Genomic DNA, 22,015 nt, shown 5'->3' on the forward strand with positions numbered 1-22,015 from the left:
TTCACAAACACCCATAGAGGCAGACACGTACACAGACTGGCTGACGTGCTTGGGAAGGCACAGCTACCACACCGTTCTACAGCACAATCAAAGATGCGTTGAACACTGGCAAACAGAAAACTCCGTGAAGTAGGCACTCACAGTAATGAACAGACACATCGATCAAAGCTCACAGGCAAACATAAAGCCACAATCAGTTGGCTCGTGTATTAGCAAATATTGGAAGTACATAAAATCACACACACACACATATATAAACGAAGGCAGACAAAAAACACCTAATACACAGACACATACCCTGATACTAAGACAAACAGACCAGGATTTTACCTCTTACAGAAGTAGCAAGGACCCAAAATAAAATGCACTGTCACGCAAAAGACACCGGTGCACGCATACATTGACACATACGCCAATGGTGTTGCATAAAAACAAACGCATACATTTGGTGCAAAAACGGTGCACGCACACACACAAGCAAACTGACATATGATGTCCTAACAAACCAGACGACATCCTCACGTGAACAAACACAAACTAAAAGTCATACAGGTAGACGCAGCCCTATAACAGAGCAATATTCTAGCACACTCAGGAGACAACAGCGGCAGTCACGCTGACACTGTGAGTCACACTCGTGCTGGTACTCAATAGCACGTAACCAAACACACACAGATGCACAGTGCAACACAGACTGATTCTCACGCCTTCACATACGTCGCCGACCAAGAGACACACAAAGCCACGAAATGCACTGGCACATAGCATATACATTGGAACTCATGGGCAAACAACTATGCACCGCTAACGCTAACTCCTTAGATGCCCCACACACAGTCAACAGCATGCACACAGTGTCAAACTTAATAAGAGCTAAACAGGCCCTCAAACTTATAGGCATTTGTGGGCAGTCAGGCCCCCACGATGTCACTCGGTCTCACATCTACACAGACACATGCACACGTTAGCAGACATGCAGAGGCGCGCACGCAAAGTCTCACACACAGACTTTTGTCTGTCTCGCTTCCAAGGTTGTGCATTCAGCTTCTCGACGGTGCACATTGAAATTGAGCGTGCTTCCCCAGCTCCCCCAGCAACCAGCAGGTGACGTCACGGAGGGGGTGCTGGAAGGGCGTGCAGGGGGCTCGGAGAGCAGCAGAGCGAGGCGGAGCAGGGCGCGGGGTAGGAGCAGGCTGCTGCGGCAGAGCGCGCTCCAGAGCCTGCGCCTCGGCTCGGCTCTCCAGCGGCTCCCACGCCACGGCTCTCTCGGGTCGTCGGCCGTCCCTCCGCGGCAGAAGGAGCATCACCCTGTCCGGACCATGCCAGGCTGCGGATGCACGTGGAGGGCGAGGGTGAAGAGACATTCTCTTTCCTGATGTGTAAGTACCCTCACTTTCTGGGGGGTCCGCGCGTCCTACTTAAAGGTTCCTTCTCCATCTGCCGCCTCCGCCTGCTCTGCTCGCAGGTGCATCGCTCTCCTTAGCTGAGATATGGGGCATGCTTCATCTATCTTTGCGCCGTGCTTGAGACGGCTGCACGTGTGTCCGCACATTGTGTGTGATGTGTAGCCAGTGTTTCTGACACAAGGCTGTGGTAAATGTTCGTGTTTTAACTACTTTGGGGAACTGACTGTGGAACGTTGCGTTGGTAGCACATATAGCATAAGTATGTATAGTCGCTGTGTTATTTATACGAAGGTCCCCAGGGTCCGAGTGCCTGGAGATAGGATTGCTGGTTTCGCGTTTGTGTGTTGGATTCAGGATTTGACCTTCTTCAGGGTTTGCGCGCAGGATCTTTTGGGGGGGATGCTGCCCGCCGCATACGGGTGTTTGCTTCGTCACCGAGGGTCCAGACCAGAGCCCCTCGAGGCCACAGATGTTCATGAGAGGGATTGGGAATCGGTGCGAGTGCAAGCACCCCACAAAGACGGCTGTGTGGGGCTCTCAGGACAGGACGATGGGGCCGAGGGCTCCGCGTGAAGGCGCAGTGCTCCCATAGAGTCACGGGTGGTATGTGAGGGTACACACCGAAGGGTGCCTTCACCAGGCGCAGGGGTAGCGCTGCCCGCGAGGAATCTGTGTCAGGGCGCACAGCCAGAGCGTAGACCGGGGACAACACGTGAGATTGTAGGGCACGCAGAAAGTGATGGGCGCTGGGGGATCCGACGGCGCAGACCTGAAGCCGAGAGCCATGGGATTCAGGGACGCACCGTGAGAGCGCAGAGCTGCGGGACGTGATGCAGTTTAAAGGGTGCCACGTGAGTAGGCAGAGACCCCTACGATTGATGTAAGGCTGAGGGCTCCGCGGGAAGTTGCGGAACTCGAAGAGCGGGATAGGATGCCATAGGCACTGCCGAGGGCGCAGAGAATCCGCGATGGGGGACGGCGACTGCACGACTATAGCGCGAAGAGATCTCGAGAGGGATGAGAGGTAGAGAGCACCAAGTGAGGTCGCAGGGGTCCCAGATGGCGGAATGGCGAGGGGGCATCACACTAGGGGAGGGCTCAGAATTCAAGAGAGGGACGAGGGACATCGAGGCACCAAGTGAGAGCGCCGTGCTCCCAGCCAGGCGTCATCATTTCAGGGCTGCGAGACCCAGAGGGTGACTTTAGCAGAAGAACTCACAGCAAGAGGCCAGTTTCCCCTCCAGGGACCCTTGCTAGTAATTTTGCACTCCTGTAAGAACCAACACACTGTCCATTAAAAGTATATTGTGGTCCCCTTCTCAGGTTTCGTCGATGGCCGTGCATAATGTCTATACACGATGCATCCGCCTTGAGTCTAATGCCACGAAATAGGAAGGCAGCGTCAACAGGACAGTAACACGATCTTAAAATGTTTATGCATGGCCACCAGAAGCAGGGGTGCTGGTTGCTTTAATTTTCGATTGCCTGGTCCTTATTTGTGTAATGTGCAAATATTCGGTCTATGTGCTGATCTTTTAATGATGCAAAACATGTCCCTTTCGGGGTTTAAAGCTAGGCATGCAATATTACATTTTGGGAACAAAATGACAAAAACAATATTGCAATGCCGAAATCTGGAGACACATATATTGATTCACTCCATTTATATAACTCTTGCCAAAGAGCTTTGGTCGTTAAAATAAATAACAAAACGGAGCGCAGTCAGTTTGAAGAAATTAGCAAAAACCTGAGAGAAAAACAAGAGAAAAGTAGGCGTAAGGCACAATAATAGTAAATACAATCAAACACATTTAAACTATAAAATAATTCTGGGGACCTGGAGAAAGCTGATGGAGGGTGTTCGTGAACAGTATGAAGTGTCAGTCATGAATACTTTTATTTGATTTCAATAAAAGAATCATAAAAGGGTGGGAAACCAGTATGAAGTGAACTGTTTGCTCTGCTTCATGTGTAACTGTGTGTCTCTCCCCCTTGCAGGTTTGAGCGCTGTGGGTACCGGGCCCGGGACCGAGGAAGGTGCCTAAACATGCTGAACAGCGTCCTCCTGCTCAGTGTGTTAACAGTGGCTGGGTTCCTGAAGACGGAGGGCCGCAAGAGCGCCAAAGACGTGTGCAAGCTGCGCTGCCAGTGTGAGGAGAAGGAGAACGTGCTGAACATCAACTGTGAGAACAAGGGCTTCACCAGTGTCAGCCTGCTCCTGCCGCCACAATCCCGCATCTACCAGCTCTTCCTCAACGGCAACCTGCTCGGCCGCCTCTACCCCAACGAGTTTGTCAACTACTCCAACGCGGTCACCCTGCACCTGGGCAACAACGAGCTGCAGGAGATCCGCAGCGGGGCCTTCAACGGTCTCCGCACCCTCAAGAGACTGCACCTGAACAACAACAAACTGGAGGCGCTCAGGGAAGACACCTTTGTGGGGCTGGAGAGCCTGGAATACCTGCAAGCTGATTACAACTACATCAGTTCCATCGAGGCTGGCTCCTTCAGCAAGCTGAACCGGCTCAAGGTGCTCATCCTCAATGACAACCTGCTGCTGTCCCTCCCTAACAATGTGTTCCGCTTCGTGATGCTGACTCACCTTGACCTGAGGGGCAACCGGCTCAAGATGCTGCCCTTTGCGGGTGTGCTAGAGCATATTGGGGGCATCATGGAGATCCAGCTGGAAGAGAACCCCTGGAATTGCACCTGTGACCTGCTCCCCTTGAAGGCCTGGCTGGACACCATCACAGTCTTTGTGGGGGAGATTGTCTGTGAGACACCCTTCAGGCTCCATGGGAAAGATGTCACCCAGTTGTCCAAGCAGGATCTGTGCCCAAGGAAGAGCTCCAGTGAATCCAACCCAAGGGGCCAACACCCTTCCCTTTCAGATCCAAGGCTGCACCGGCTGCCTCCTACACTTAATCCGGCCATGACACCGACTCGATCTCCAAAATCCAGCCGGCCCCCTAAAACTAGGAACCGGCCTACTCCACGGGTCACCATACCCAAAGACAGACACATCTTTGGCCCTATCATGGTGTATCAGACCAAGTCGCCTGTCCCCCTCACCTGCCCCGATAGCTGTGCATGCACCTCACAGAGCTCTGACAGTGGGCTCAACGTGAACTGCCAGGAGCGAAAGATCAGCAATATTTCTGACCTTCATCCCAAACCCACAAGCCCAAAGAAACTTTATTTAACAGGTAACTATCTCCACATTGTGTACAAAAATGACCTTCTTGACTACAGTTCTCTGGATTTATTACATTTGGGAAATAATAGGATAGCTATAATACAAGATGGTGCCTTTTCAAACCTAACAAGTTTGCGTAGACTTTATCTTAATGGCAATTACCTTGAAATTCTCTACCCTTCCATGTTTGATGGGCTGTACAGTCTACAGTATCTATACTTGGAGTACAATGTCATCAAGGATATCTTACCAAGTACATTTGATGCCTTCACTAATCTCCAGCTCTTGTTTCTCAACAACAACCTGCTCCGATCATTACCAGACAATGTGTTTGGAGGCACATCACTCACTAGACTGAACTTGAGGAACAATCATTTTTCCTATCTACCTGTGAAGGGTGTCCTAGACCAGCTCCCAGTTTTTGTTCAGATTGACCTGCAGGAGAATCCATGGGACTGTACCTGTGCCATTTTGGGACTGAAAAACTGGATTGAACAGTCCAGCTCCACCGTGGTTGTCCACGAGGTGACCTGTGACTCCCCATCCAAACATGCAGGGGAGCATCTGAGGTTCCTCCGGAAGGATGCCATCTGTCCCGAAAACTCTGGATTCTCGGATACTACAATTATTCACCTGAGCCACAGCACAGAAGTACCCTACCCTCTGAGCATCTCGCCAAGTTCATATGCAGAAATCCACACAGAGGTCCCCCTCTCAGTCTTAATACTTGGCCTACTTGTTGTCTTCATCTTGTCAGTGTGCTTTGGAGCAGGACTATTTGTGTTTGTTCTGAAGCGACGCAAGGGTGTCCAACATGTCCCCAGCAGCAGTGCCAACAATTTGGACCTGAGTTCATTCCAGCTGCAATATGGGTCTTACAGAACAGAAACCCATGAGAAAACAGAAGCACACGTGTATAACTATATCCCTCCTCCCATTGGGCAGATGTGCCAAAATCCCATATACATGCAGAAAGAAGGTGACCCCGTTGCTTACTACAGGAACCTGCAGGACTTTAGTTACAGTAACCTTGACAATAAAATGGAGGATCCTTCAAGTATGGCCTATACAATAAGCACTGCTGAACTTCTGGAAAAACAGCAGCCCACTGCTAGGGAGCATGAACTGCTCTACCAGAACATCACAGAAAGGGTAAAAGAGCTGCCCAGTGGCGGGGTGGTACATTATAACTTCTGCACGCTGCCCAAGAGGCATTGCATGCCCTCATATGAATCCAGGCGCCAACACCAGGATATGCTCAACAAAACTATTTTATATGGGACACCCAGGAAATATTTTACAGACCAGTCCAAACCGGAGCACCCATTGCTCCCAGGGAAAAAACTACAGACAGAGCCAGATTACCTCGAAGTTCTGGAGAAACAAACGGCAATAAGCCAACTGTAAGAGATATATGTGAGTGAGTTACTGCAGTCTGAACACTGGCCTCTGTCTGAACTGACACCAAGTGGTGCTTTTTTCATAAGCTCAGCATTTTTCCTTTTCAGCTATTACACTGTATGAACTTGAAAATATGTGTTGTCAAGATGTTGCTTTTTTCAAGCTTCTTAAGTTATTTCTCCATCCATTTTTAATTCTGCAAAATCTGTCATTGGGAATTTCTACAGTAGAATTTGCATTTTGTTTTATGTTTTTCAATTAATGGTGGGTATTTAAGCTAATGCCCTTTGTAGAGGATTATCAGTGATTTTAAGAAAAATAACAAGTATATGTAAATAGTATTATACAGATATTTGAGATCAGCTACCAAGTTTAGCCACTGGGCGTCACTTTTTGTGTTAAAGTGCCTTTGCACTTTAAGTAAAATACTTAATTGTTGCTCTTAGCATTGAAAGATTGAACATATTTTAATGTGATGTATTTTTTGAAATGAAAAACATGTATAATAGATTTACCTGTATACAGCTACAGTGCTAAATTAGAACACATGTTCTGATTTGAATGAAATAAGCCACTATTTTATATAAAGAAAAATGTTACCTTAACTTGGGCTTTATACACTCAACTGTATAGATAATTTTTAGCTTTCTAAATCTGTAAATTGACTTCTATGTAGGCAAATTAGCAATCAGCGAATGGATCCTTCAAATGCAAATAACAGTTTATTAATAAAAGTAATTTCATGTTATAATACAGTGCACTGATTAGTTAATACAGTCTATTGATATTGTAAAGTATGATATTACTTTTGTTGAGATAAGTTTCCTATTGGAATGGCGCCACACAGCTGATGTTTAACTTATATTCGCCATTTCAGAATATTTGAATATTAAAACAATTCTAACAGATGAAAGAAGCTGAGTTAATAAGTTAAGAAGGTAGCCTGGCTTGTACAACTAGACAACTGGTTTCTGCTACACTAAAAGAAACACCTATATGAGAGTGAAACAAATAGATACAAATCTCCTACTGCCTGAACAACATTGAAAAACACAACTTCCTCTCACCACATCTTGTCATCACCACAAAAATAAATTCATTGTGTTCCGTGGCTAAAAAGACCACAACGGTATCATCTGTTTCCAGTGCAGATGGTCTGAAATATTTATGCTCGATAATATTAAAACATAGTTAAAAACAAATGACACATTCACTCTACATAGTCATATTCTCTACTATGATTTAAAAAAAATAATTTTCATTGCAAAAATACACGTACAGTGTTGAAACAAGAATCTCTTATTTACAACAAAAACTGTTTTGTTTGTATCTATTGTAAATCCTTATGCAAGTGGGATGGTGATCTGCATGTAAAGTAGGGCAGGCTTTTGAATTGCTTCCTAACGCAATTGCTGGCTTGTGAAAGGGGCACACTGTTTCCTTTTTATAAATAGGTTACTGCACATAATAAACCTTTTTTGTCATGCAGAGACTCAAGTGGACTACTGCCTAATTTTAACATCTTTTTAATAAATGTACACGTCTTTATCTGCAAGTTTAAAACTTAGTAATTCATATGAATCACTTTTAAGTAAGATTAAACAGCAGCTTCCAGTTGAAAATGTTCTTGCCAAAAAATGTCCATGCAAATGGACTCAGCCTCAGTCTTAAAGCTAGGATCATGCACTTCGGTTCACTTTTCTGTACTGGGAACATTCTGTTGTTTCTGGCATTAATGTAATTAAAAAGGGAAATATTAAATTTTTATGACACTTGCATATGTATTACACACCTCATTGTTGTTGCTGGTTACCCAGTAAGGTTGTGAACCAAATAAATAAAACAAATGATAAGTGAACACTAGGGATTACAATCCGCCTTGATGGCCGAGCGTGTTCTCCCTCTTAGGGTCCTACTTTCCTGGGAACACATTCCCATAATGTCTATAGTAGAGATTAGGTTTTTTGCTCTGTCTGTAATGATACACTCACCACTATTTTAATGTGTATATGATGCACATAACTAGGCGATGAAGGGCACACAAATGCAGCATCGATCTCACCTGTTTTGCACATTTGCAGAAACATACTCGGATCTGTATGGCAGCATTAGCAGAGGTGAGTGTTTATGGGCACACTTAAGAGGGCAACTGAGGTGAGGAATGCATGGAGTAGGGTCTTAAACCCATGTGGACATGTTTTCATCAAGGTAGAATACTTCAATGTTTTGATTTTTAGTATTTCTTAGACTCTGTCTTCTTATTACAGTATGTTCACCTTTTTGTTCGCAACATGTCCAGTTTCATTATATTTGAGGTTCGCTGTCCCATGAAGGTTTTCCTCTTCGTACAGGAAGCGTCCTTTGTACGTGTGGAGAATGTTAAACCTCCCAACATCTTAGTAGAGCTCGAAATCGAGCATTCCGTTTTGCATATCAACAACCACAAGTGGCACACCGCGTTTTTTGTCTGGGTCTGGGGCATATTTCATCCCCCTGGATATTTTGACTTCTGCACCTTAGTTATTTTTGTAATGTCTTATCAAGTGAATGTGATCTTAAGGTGCTTGTACCCTCTTGCCATCTGTACAGAGGGAGACAGCCCCCAGTGGAGAGGAATGTCCCCCCACCAATATCCGGGTCAATATGTTATTTTAATTTAGATTCTGTTTGAGCGAGTCTAGTTCACATCCATTTTGGTAAACATGTAGCTACATTTGCTGTATGTGTTACGAGTTCAATATTTGATCTGTTTGGACTCATTTGGCGAGGATAATGTGGGGTCACATCTTGCTGTGTTCTTGAGGTGAAGTTTTAAAATACATATATCTTTCTCAATCTTTACATAAAGTAAGACATCACAGCACCACGTGTCCACAGACTCGGTTGCATAATCAACAACCGTTGACAGAGCCAATAGTTCTAGCTTTATTATGCTAACATATGCAATTACATGCGTGTATAACTGCAGTTTGAATTTGTTATATGCACTATCACCATTTACCACAATAAAGCCAGACCTGTTACTTTTGCCACTGCTGTGAAAAAAGAAGCAAACATGATTGATTTCTGTACAGAATACAGGAATGTAATACAGTGTTTTATTAGATGTAGAATAGTCCATTATGCATTCAAATAGAGGTCCTATTTAGAAAGCATAAGGATACACAAAACAACCAACATTTGGTGGGAGGGTAATACTCCTGTGGACTGTGTTAAGCTCCCCCCTATGAATATTTTAAAGAATTAGTAGCAATAGGTCAGTAGACAGTTGCACTCTCAAACAAGACCAAAAACGCCTGTTATCCAATTGAAAGTATCGGCATGAAAACGAGAACCAACTTCAGTTGTTACAAATATTCGTGGTCCTATCACCAAAATCAGTGGCATGCAAGCCACCTTCTATTTCAAACATGGGATGACAATGTAAACTCCTACGGCCACATGCATCATTGTAGGATTTTGCGATTCCTAAATTGCAAAAATTAAGGAATCGCAATTTAGGAATTGCAAAATCCTATGCATCAAGAAATCTTAAAAGTTTTTAGGATTTCTTAATTTTCTGTATTTGCGATTCCTTAATTGCGAATCGCAATTAAGGAATGGCATTACATTGATTCCTAGAGGCCTAGAGGCCCATAGGAATCAATGCCTTTTTGCAATTTTTATTTTGCGAATCGCAATTTGTTGATGCATTTCAAGGGTGCTGAGGGGGGTCCAAAGGACCCCCTCCTGCACCCTTGAAATTTTTTTTAAGAGCAAGTTTCACACACACATGTCCAAAGGACATGTGTGTGTGTAACATGACACTTTCAAAAAAGCTTTTTTGAGCATTTTTGAAAGATTTCGCAAATTAACACGAGGGTCAACCTCGTGTTAATTTGCACCTCCTATTTCCGAATTCGTATTTAAAAAAAAATTCATGCATTGCATTTAGGGAATCGCACAAATGCGATTCCTTAAATGCAATCGCATTTTTAGGAATTGCAAAAAATTGCGAGTTTTGTGAAATTGTTTAATGCATCCCAAAAAGTGATTTTGGAATCGCAAACGGCTGATTTTTCCAATTCGCACCATTTGCAACTCCAAAATCACTTGATGCATGTGGGCGCTGGTGGTTTTTGTGGCCTGTAAGCAGCTTGTCTTGTTCTTTTCAGCTCCATAAACTGTTTCACAAGGATTTTCCTACCTAATCCAAAATAAATAATAGGTTTTCCATACCTGCCATTAAAGTTAAATCATAAAGCAGAGTTTGGATTGACCCAAAAACCCATGGTACTTTACACTTTACAATAAATAGACTGCATTGCAGGTGACTGTTTCCCATGGTCTGAAAACACTCAATATTTTTTCAGTTGGCTTTCTCTCCATAGTTTCCAAAGCGTATAGTGCTCGTCGGTATGCTATTAAGACATCAGTGTCAATTTGGGAATATACAACAAACAGGACAACTTCTTCACCTTAAAAAATCTTATTTCTGTACTGTCGAAGGCCTGCACATTTGCGATTTGTATTCTAAGGGACACCTCTGCATTCTGATCTCATAATATATATGTTACACAAGGAATGTGACTAATCGGTGACCTAGGAGCCAGCAGTGCATGTGCAACCTGAGGGATAGCTCTGCTGGGCGAGGCAAGATCCTGCAATATACTAGCATCCTTACACATAATTCAGTTCTAAAAATCTGGGGGTCCACAATAATAGTGTAAGCTGAAGTATTGCTCTGCTGTATGAGGACTCTCCATTGAAAACGTGCTTAAACTGAGGGTTGACTACTGTGTAGAGCACACATTTACAACACCAACACAACATGTGAAGCATTCTGCCGTAGAAGGGCCTCATTACAACTTTCCCTGTACTCAATTTTCAACCAATATAATAGGGGAAAACATAGCAATATTGAATGTTTCCTCCCATCTGAGCAGGGGATCTCAGAATTTTGTGGTTTCCCAGCACAAATACTGGCAGGAATTATGTTGTGAATTTTGTTTGAGGAAAAAGTTCAAACTTGTGTATTAGTTGAAATACTGATCTGAACACAAGCCCCCGTTTGCTCCCAGATCGGAATATCTGGACTTCATTGAATGAAGGCATTGGATATATTGAGCTTTTAAAGATTCGAATTGAAAGATAGCTCTGCTATAAGGGACCTCCTTCTTTAAAACGTTGCTGTTTAGGTTTGCAGTATCTCTACGCTTAGACCTTGAACCTGAGGTCTTTTTTAGCCAGAGGGATTGCACTACTTTCAAAGCCCAGCGCTTGCAAGAGCCGTGTAAAGTAGACGGTTGCACAACGAAGGCAGAAAAACATATTTTAATTAAGAACAATAAAAAGTCCTCTGTGGCTTCGTCCTACACATAAAGTATATCAGTGTGATTCACTTGCTTTTCTCCAGTTAGGTCACGTTTTATTTTGGGGCAACTTTATCCATTGACTGTCAATTTCTTAAGGCAATATTTAGCCACTAAAAATACATGATTATGGTAATAATTAACCCAAAACCTCAAGCCTCTTTTTGAACGTTTCCAGCTGTCTCCTTGTTACCCCTCTTCTAGACATTCTTCATAGACACTCCTATAGCTTTAAAGTGCGTTCTTGATATTGTGAGGAATGTATTCCCTGTATTTCGCAGCTGTTATCTGTTGTGGCCTAGAGGCCACAAGTTTGAACTATGTCAGGGCTGACTCAGTCGTTCATCATTCAAATACTAGAATATTTAGAACTATAGTACTACTGTATTTTTAGCGTTCCAGAATGACAGAATCTTGATGATAGGCATTTTGTGTTTTTTGCTTGATATTGACCAAAACCGAGAATTGTAAGTCATCTGACTCATACAGGGTGCAGCACAGCTATGATTTTCAAATGTTTCAGTTTTTATTTCAATAACACCAACACTCTTATGTATTTGCTTTATTACTGATTGATAGTGGTTGCTAATATATGTTTTTATTAATCTATAATACTCTTATATCCAACTAAAATATACTAAAATCCAACTTCATTCACCAAATCTATAGTTAAGGTTTGTATTATTTGCAAACGTTTAAGATTTTACTATTCTCTTAGATGAACCCAACTGCTGTCTTCCAAGAGCAGACGTGCAGTTAGTTCTTCTATGTTCAAGGGGGATAATAGCCATTTCACAATTTGATGTGTAGCAAATATTTGAAAACCTTTCTCTGGCATTTTAAATATGTATTTAGAACTAAAAATCATATTTTTGGATCTCTGTAAATTTCCGATTGGAAAATTCCTGCTCATTAAAGCTAATTCTGCGACTTTGCTTGCCTCCAGTGACTTAAATATTCATTCTTTGACAATACCAACAAGGAGATTTCAACAATCTAACTCAATTTGCATTGATTTTGTTTTTCCATCCTGTGATCTTCAGTGCAGATTGAATGTCATTTCTTTCACACTTTACTTTTCACAGTCCCATGAAGTCTTCTTCCCGATACTGTTTTTAAATTATACCCCTACTTGTTTCTGTCAAACGTGTTTCAGTAACAAGTGCCTGGTTAGCTAGTCCTTTTCAAGTTTACTTTTAAAGAGGGGATATATTTTTCTACTGACTAGATATATTGAAATTGTATAGAAGGAATTGACCATGACCACTTTAGGTAGTTAGATAATATCACCCAATGTTCACTTTCTTATTTCTTCCAGTATGCACATTTAAATGAAGTCGCTATTTCGGACTACATAAATTGTGCCACGGCGTACTCATTTTCTCACTGTTAAATGGTGCAGATTTTGGAGCATTTTTACAGTTTATGCAAAGCAGCGCAGCAAGGAAAGTTGGTGGGCTGCAATGTGTTGCGTGAATCTGTGAGAGCTGAACAGTGTCATATTTGCCAAGATATTGCCCTGTTCAACTTTTTTCATGCTCTGGCTCCATAGTGGCTGACTGGCACTAACACAGCCCCCATTACACCATGAAGCAAGAGTAATTGCATTACAGCAGGAGTGATTTTGCAGGAAGGAAATCTTTCCTGCGCAAAAACATTCTTTAGAGACATGTTTCTCTTTCCATGGAAAGAAGTAACAAGGAAGAATGAATATATTTTTCCTTGTTGCACCTCTGCTGTGTAGGCACATCATTTGCGTGCAAATTTAGGTTTACAAGTGTTTGTAAATCTGGGGCTTGCATCATAATACGTGGGTGGTTGCATAGGAACACCCATGCTCAACTCATGTTAATTCTACCTGATACAAAGTATCACAAGGCAGTGATATGCTCTGCGTTGTGTTACTTTGTATTTACTAACCACACAAAGCCACTCCAATCAACTTTGATTGGCTTAGTAAATGCTAAATGGATTTTGCCTGGTGCTGCACCACAAATGTGATGCAACCCAACATAAAACCTTTGCAAATCTGGGTCGTGGTGTTTTGCCCCCGCTTTTATTTGTGCGAATGATTCATAATTTCAGCTGTTTATTAGCATCGACAAATTGTGTGCATACCTACTTTATAAAAGTGAATAATTTTCGTATAGTGCATCTTTTTATGCCTATTCTTTCAAACAAACTTGTACATCAGCACAAACATATTTATTAATTATTTGTACCATGAACTCCTACTCGTTTTTTTTTACAAATCAATAGTGAAAAAACATTGTATGGTAGAACTATAGATGGTCAGTATTTAATTCGTAATAAAAGCCAAAATTCAGAATACAGATAACTGAGTGTGGGTCAAAGAGAGAGTACTTTTCTGATTTATATAAATAAAGAGTAGTATATTTCCCCAAAATCATTAAAAAAGTTTCTTCTGTGAAAAATAACTCATCTTTTATTAACTTCAGCAAATAATACACTATTCATAATTTATGTGTAATATATTAAAAATGTGGTATAAAGAGCGACCTAAAACCAGTTCTTGTTCATCTTCATTATAGTCTAATACTGCTGCTACCACTACTACTACTACTACTATCACTACTGCTAATTGTAATACTACAAATAATACAAATATTATTAATAGGAATACAGCTAATTCTTCAGTTAATGCCAGTACGACTACTAATAATAATACCACACAGTTTAGCAAGATATCCTTTACATTGCTCTTCAAAATTCCTCTTCTGGCACCCTCCATCATACCCCCAAATGTCACACCCTTCTCTGGTTGAGTTGAGTTAAAAGAGCCCCCTTCGTCATTTTGAAGTGAAAAGTGCTACCCCATAAGTTGATGTATGACTCTATCAAGACCGTGAAAGACAAAGATAAGCGTTCAAAAAATCCCAATTTAAGGAACACTCAGTTAACTGGTGCCCCATTGAAAAACGTTTTGTGTCTAAACAGTACTACCCAAATTTATGCCCTACCTGAGAGAAGTATTCATTTGCTTATTTTCTTAGGAACTAATTTAATGGGCAATCACATTCAGCAAAAGTGCAAGTGTGATTTAATGTCTTTGTTGTGTCTCTCTTTTTAAGAGGAGGAGTCCAGCATTGGAAATTCCATTATTATCTTATTTTGGTTATCATTTTTCATACTTTTACATTAGTCATTACTGCAGTTTTTCAGTTTTACAATATTGTAGGGGGACTGGTGTGATGTAACTATTACCCAACTCAGAGACATATTTACTAGGAAGTGGCAGATTGCAGTGTTAGCCACCTTGGCTGGGTGAGAAGTGTAGGGGGTTACTTTTGTACAATTTTTCTCTGATTATAATGAAGCGTGAAACAATATGTTCTGTGATTAATCATAAATGTTCCTGCTTTGTAATTTTGTCAAAAACATTCAGTATAGTTGCATACTTTTGATTTAGGGATAATTCAGCATATATGAGTAGAACGGTGATAATCTCTAAGTCTATATATACTCTAATATTAATTTATGATGCAGAGTGTTTTAGTCAAAGTCAAGAATGCTCTGTTTGGTAAATTGTTCAGATTCTCCAAACAAAGTAGCCTAAAGATGCCAGAAACATTTTTTAAAATTATGGTTTATGTATTAAATGTATCATCTTCTAACTCTTCCTCAATTGCTCCCCATAATGGCTTTGGATTTGCTTGGTTAACCTTGTGTCTCCTTCATACTTTAAAAGTGATAGATGGTAAACCCATATGCTCAAATGTTTTGTCATGTAGATAGTAACATTCTTAATATTTTCATTCAAACTTCTTTAGAAAATTGTATTAAAAAGGAATGTGCTTAATGGCATAAAAGTGGAGTTAGTGGTACCTTGCAGCTAAAAACGTTAAATGCATGTCCCAAATGCTTTTTGCCCTAGTCTTTATAAATGTTACTAAAGCCAACTCCTGGGCCACCCCCTAAGACCTTAAGAGGGATGTACACAAGGACTTATCTTCGATTTGTCTCCACCGTAACACATCAAAAGTGGAGATAGATTTAACACCCCATTCACAAGCTGTTGCAAGCTGCAGACATCGTCAGTATTCCCACGATAACTGCCCCAAAATTCATCTCCACGGTGGACACCACCAACTAACCCTAATGAGATGCAGAGTAGGCATTCCTGTGCAAAAACACAACGAACTGCCAGATCTGTGAAGCGCATCAAAAACAGGCAATAAGCCACGATAGCACCAGGGATTTAACACCTGACTTTTGCTGGTGCTAACTAAGCAGGACAACTACCCACAACATGAAAGGGAGCCCAGCCAAGAGCCACACCTGAAGATCCACAGATACCACGGAGAAAATGATCATGCAGCTCCGATACCCATGAGGGCCACAACATCCCGTGCACGTCACTAGAGCCCTAAAAAGCGCATGATGTCGCACATTGCCAAAATAAATACACACGTGTGGCCAAAAGAACGAGAAACAGTCACACAGCACTAAAGTAACAACCGAAAATATTATTGAAATAGAACACAAAACACCAATGCGGAAGACTCCTGTCTCCCGTCAGGGACAATCTCAAAGTCACAGCCTGGAAAATAAAGCACAAAATTTAGGACGTGTGTCATGCGCACATCCAAGGACACAGAGGAGGTAAGTAAGCCAGAGAGAGAAAGAGAAGGAAGGAAAGGAAGGGAGAGAGAGAGAAAGAGAGAGAGAGAGAGAGAGAGAGAGGGAGGGAAGGGAGAGAGAGTGAGAGATAGAGAAGGAAAAGAAGGGAGAGAGAGAGAGACATCGCCATCCCTGCCGGGTGCTTTTGGGGTTGTGCTCTTCCTCTGCGCCTGCCCCAGCTGCCTCCATTGTGCTTGGGTGTTGGTCAGTTTGTGTTTGAGTGTTTTTTCTACTTTTGTAGTGATCTTTCCAGCCTGCCATGTGTGTATTACAGGCCTGGTGCTGCTTATCGCTGATTTCCTCATCACGCTTTGGCCCCTAGCATGTTTTTTCGCGTTGAGGTTTGTGGTTTTATCTCCATCGAGGTGGTTGTATCGCGGACATTGGCAGTGGTTTCGGCAGACTATCGCATGGTACCGCCTTGTTGTAAATTCCACGTTGACACAGGGTTATTTCCCAGCAATAGGCTGTGATGTGTAGAGTTGCATTAGCATTTTTTGGTGATGTTTAGCACACGTTCTTGTGAATATACCCCTTAGTGTCAAATATACTGGTCAACATTAATATAAAGCAATGTGACTCCAATATATATGCATGGCCGTATCTTCTCTGGTTTCTCTTATCCCAGATATCAATTAAAAATGATATTGGAAAGATTTACACAAAAAGTCATTATTTTAGATTTATCTGTATTTTTTTTCATTAAGTTTGCATCTGTATAAGCATTAATACATGTTAGAGCACATTGAAGACCAATCATGATTGGCACAATATAATGATATTGTTGGCATATGATTTTTATATATTTCGTACCAATATTTGGCTGACATTAATTGGCCATAGCAATGGGCAGAGAGTAGGTCACAAATATATAAAGACAATCAAAGCAGTTCTAAAAACACCCTTGCTTGAGACCACTGGGTGTATAAATGTTTTGTTAGCCTATGGTTAGATCCTATAAGGATCTCAGCCCATGTGATCACCTCTTGTGATTCTGGGCAAATCACTTAATCTCCCTGTGCCTAAAAATTTGTGTGTGTCCTCATGTTAAAAAAAAAAAACAAAAAAAAAAACGTAACTTGTGCTATGTAAAGCGCTCTGATACCTGATTCGGTTCGGGTCTAGTTCGCACTATATAAAACTCTACAAAAAAAAATGTGTTACAGCACATATGTTGATCCTCAGTATAAACTTGATAGCCCTCCATACATTTGTTCATATTCGGCAGCTATCCTTTATGGAAAGGACAGTTCTTTTTTGAAGGCTTGATTTGTGCATTTGCAGGTATTGGTTAAAAAAAAACTGAATAATCTAAATAATCTAATTCAATAGCATCCCATTCCTCTTTGGTACCAAAAATGCCCCTCAACAACTCTTTCATGCTAGAAAGCATATATTTAAATTCTGGGAGAGTGGAACAGAGGAGTAGAAAAGGATCAAGTTTAAGGCTCAATATAAAATATAGAACTTGAAATGAAGACTTTTTTTAGTATGCCAACATAAGTATTTATTATGTATTGTAGCTGTGAATACATTTCCATAAAACATGCTGGACATAGAAAACAGTTTTATGATGCATAAGTAATTTTCAGTTGGGTTGGAAACATATAGATGAAGTTTTGGAATAGAGATACGGTGGATGCTTAACATTGAAAAATAACTACTTTAAACACAGTGGTGCCTGATTTAATGTGAATGTGATGCTTGTATGTGATGATGATTAGGATTTTGCGTGATTGAGATGCAGCCACGGACGGTAGTGGTAGTACCTGCCGGGCGGAGACGTGGGAGGGGGGTTGTAATCTATGGATTACGGAGGTTTACAGGTAAGTAAACATATACATAAATAAAAGAATTTTGTTGCATGCACTGAATCCACAAATGCGATGCAGTGCGCGCAACAAAATTTGTTTTATTTATTTATATGTTTACTTACCTGTTAACCTCTGTAATCCATAGATTACTACCACCCACCCTGCCCCTCCCACTCCCCCCCCCCCCACGTCACCGCCCGGCAGGTGCTCCCAGTACCGTCCGCGGATGACGAGATGATCTTGAAGAGTGGTGTTGAGGACAGGAGCAGAGAGAAGCAACTCTTTTCTGCCGGGACAACATTGAAGTGGAAGGGTCACAGTAAATAATAGAATCAATAAGTGGTTGTCGCACAATAGGGTTGTGAGAGTGCCCAGGATTCAAGGTTAGCTGAGTGAAGGTTGTGAGTTGTCACATACTTCTTCAGTGTTAAGGAGACTTAAATGAGATGGGAGCTATTTAAGTATTTGAACATCGGTATCAATAATCGAAGGGAGCTCTGGGGCATATTATCAACCAATAGAGATAATTTTTGTCTCTAACTTATTTAGAGACAAAAATTATCGCCGCAAATCGGCGATTTTTATCGCAGATAAACCTTGCTATTAGCAAGGTTTATCGCAAATGCGATAAAAAACGGCCGCAATGCATGAATATCGCTGAAAAGTCAGCGATATTCATGCATTATCGAGCAAATGCTCTTAGCCATGTTATCCACCTCCCATTGGATAACATGGCTAAGAACTGCTCCTGGGCAAGTGTTAGCTTTTGGAGATATTCGCGCTTAGCGCGAATATCTCCAAAAGTTGGTAATAGGAGATAGCGATGTTAGCGACTGTTTTCAGTCGCTAACATCTTGGCACGCCCACTTTGCATGTCATTAGTGATAAATATCACTGACATGCAAAGCGGGGCCCAAGATGGTCACTATCTCCTATTAGCTGTCGCTAACTGGTGTTAGCGACAGCTTGGTAATAGGGAGATAATTTTATCTCCGCTTTCTTGGCTTTTAAAGCCAAAAAAGCGGAGATAAAGCCCCTTGATAATATGCCCCTCTGTACTTATTTTAAGGGCAAAATTGGGCATCTTGTCTAATGGGATGAAAGAGTGCAAAAGGAGACCCACAAGAAGACTATTGCAAATTTGGATATAAATGAATTAGTTATATACAGCCAGTTGTATGGGCAGAGTATTTGAATGTTTGATGGGTGAAATCTGATTACTGTAGATGTGTTGTTTATGAATGTTTTCAAATCATATAAAGTAACTGCAGTAGGGCCACTATAATTTTACGATATTTCACTGAGAGTTGTAATATGTGACCAGTAAAAGATCTCTGCAACAGTTGCATTAACATTTAATATTTTCTTACTGTAGAAGGAACATTAACTACATGGGCTGTCCTAAATGGATTGGAATCAATGAGCTGTTAGTTTCTCTGAGACATAATCAGCTTGCACACAATTCACTTAAGCTACCTTACCCAGCACATGAATCATCACACTGACGTTTGAATGTGAACTCTGCAAATTACAAACATGGCTATTCACGAGGAGCATTCACAGTCTAAAGCCTTGAGTAAATATGCAGCTTTCCATATCAACCCAGCAGTCTGCAGATAATAGAGTTTGTAGTATGCAGGTTACATATAGATGTCTGCAGCAGGAACATGAAACAACCGAACTATCATTCTGTTATTGGAACTGTGCTCAATTCAATGAGGTAGTTTACTAACAAATGGGTGGCTTTGTCGAATATATGATTATACCACGATTCCAATTACCACGCATGGCTTTACCACGCGAATTTTACATCGCAAGTGGCTTTACCACGCTGGTATTTACAACGTAGGATTTTACTACGCCTAGAAACGTCTTACCTGCACGTCTTTCTCTACGAGCCCTTACTTCCATCCTCCATTAAAACAAGCGTCAAAACACGTATACCAAAATAAAAAAAGGACTGCTTTTTTGACGTACACGGCACGTCTTTGGGGGAGGCTCTTTCCTTTTTCTTTTACATTTATGTTCGTTTTTTATTTAAAGTAACCTGCTTGTTATTTTTGGGGGGGGGACCCCCCCCAGCCCCCCTCCGAGCCCCCCCCCTCTGCCCCCCAAGCCCACGCAGAACGACTTGAAGGAATACCACGTCTCCCCCCCAGCCCGTGGTAAAGACGTCGTGGAAGGCACCCTGCGTGGAAGGCACCCTGCGTGGTAAGTGTCACGTGGTAAACGTTAGTAGTTGTAATGCCTTCGTGGTAAATGATGTTTCCCGGCTTTGTCATGTCATTCACAGTCTCCAATGTATCCCCACAGCAGTTCCTGGTTCTTTTTACTCACTTCCGTGAAGTGCTTTTTATATACACACAATTTTTGCCTACCTGTATGTTGTGGTATTGGTAGATATCGAACAGATCAAGAGAGCAGGGGAGCTCTCGACAGCATGGAGATGAGAAGAACCACAAATTATTCATTTCCAGAAAGAGCGTGATTCTCATCTGAGTGAGACCCATCTGAGCACAGCAGCGTGTCTAGAAGCCATTATCGAGTTTTGAAAAGATGTGTCTTTTATTATCTCCCGATTTGACGGTGTGAAAGTGCACGCCTTGTGTGATGAGAAGTAATTTTGCATAGTTTAGAGAAATCCAGCACTGAAGTTCCTCATATTTGATGTCTAACAGCTTTAAATGTTAGTACACGTCCTGCATTGAACTGCATATACCACAGTGCCCCAGAGCAAACTTGTGCTAGCATGCCAGCAATTTTCTCCCACCTACTGAAATGTCAGGCTCCTCCTAGAACGAGCCGTCTGTTGGTGACATGCCATTTGAAATACACATCGGGTTTGGAGGTTTACTTGCCCTAAGAAACCGATACCAATATGTTTAGCACTATGAGAAGAGAGGACTACGTCCTGCTGATGAATGGCAAATGTTGTAAAATGCATGTCCAGAGTTGTCCTGCGTTGGCTGTGCTGATATTTCATAGTGATCAGCTTTAATTGTGAATACACGCATTATAGTGAACTACACATGCCACAAGGCCCTTGGTAGAACTGGTGCTGCCATGCCAGGATTTTGCACCCAACCTCTGAAATTGTGATAATTTTTTAGATGCCTGTTGCCTATACTGCTACTAGATTACATTTGTGTGAGCTGGACGTTGTCCTAGTTGCTGTGCAGAGGGCATTTAGAGGGACGAGATAGAAGTCATCTGTGAGAGCTCTGTCAACATGTTAAGAACTGGAAAGTGGTACAATTTGCAGGTGAGGCTAAAGGTGCATTGTGAGCGCTCATCTGATATATCTGTGCTGAAATTCCAGCTTCTTTAGCAACTCACTAGAGGGATGCACTTCAAAGTTGTTTAGTGGTGTGGGATGCAAGGCAGGATAACGATTTATAGTATGCGCACAATGGGACATTCCCTCCTCCCCAAATTCCTTCCCTTACTGCCCGCTACGCCCAATAACTCTCGGACTCAGGATATGTTGTCTACGTCGTAGCCTTTTATTCACATCAATTCAAGTGAATCATCCATTACCAAATAAAGGTACCCCTCTTGGATATATAAGAACTATTCACAGCATCACACTTTATCTTCATCAACATGTCAATGGCAGTAAGGAAATTAGGTACGACATTAAACTTCAACATTTATTTCGGCTGTACACTAGAACAACCTGGCTGTACATTTAGAACTTATACTTTAACTTTTAACTTGGCTGCATAAGAACTTGGCCGTCTAGGCCACCACTCTCACACTCGGCTGCGCACATTGCACCGGCAGGCCCCAACGCGCTACAGCCAACAGTTACATTACTTGACTTCCTGAGCACCGCATACCGCACCGGGCCACCGGGTACCTGAACTCAGGCATCTTCCCCACAATCCCCAAGTGGGCTGCGCACATTGCGCTGGCAGGCCCCATGCGCTACAGCCAACAGTTACATTACTTGACATCCAGGGCACCGCATACCGCACTGGCCCACCGGGGCACCTGAACACAGGCATCCTCCCCAAGGGTCTACTCAGTCCATACGTGATGGGTCAGGGCATTAGAGTCCAGGACTACCGGCAGGCCAATCCCTCCTCCCCACCTAGCCACTGCACTTGTGGAATCTACCCCTTCCAGGGGTCCATCGAATGGCTGCATCTCCATTGTTGTGCATCACCTTTTGTTGTAAACTGTCAGTGCTTTGCCTCATGAAGC

General features: G+C 42.2%; 1 protein-coding gene across 1 annotated transcript; it reads left to right on the plus strand.

Annotated features, from left to right (window-relative positions):
• The first annotated feature begins 1,154 nt into the window (after nt 1-1,154).
• Nucleotides 1,155-6,754, plus strand: SLITRK2 (SLIT and NTRK like family member 2). The gene is made up of 2 exons (XM_078688629.1): nt 1,155-1,379; nt 3,405-6,754. The coding sequence occupies exon 2, from the start codon at nt 3,454-3,456 to the stop codon at nt 6,007-6,009; it is 2,556 nt and encodes an 851-aa protein (XP_078544755.1). The 5' UTR covers nt 1,155-1,379; nt 3,405-3,453; the 3' UTR covers nt 6,010-6,754.
• The last annotated feature ends 15,261 nt before the right edge of the window (nt 6,755-22,015 follow it).

This window comes from Lissotriton helveticus, chromosome 4_1 (assembly GCF_964261635.1).
Source record: "Lissotriton helveticus chromosome 4_1, aLisHel1.1, whole genome shotgun sequence".
In the NCBI taxonomy this organism is placed as follows: domain Eukaryota; kingdom Metazoa; phylum Chordata; class Amphibia; order Caudata; family Salamandridae; genus Lissotriton; species Lissotriton helveticus.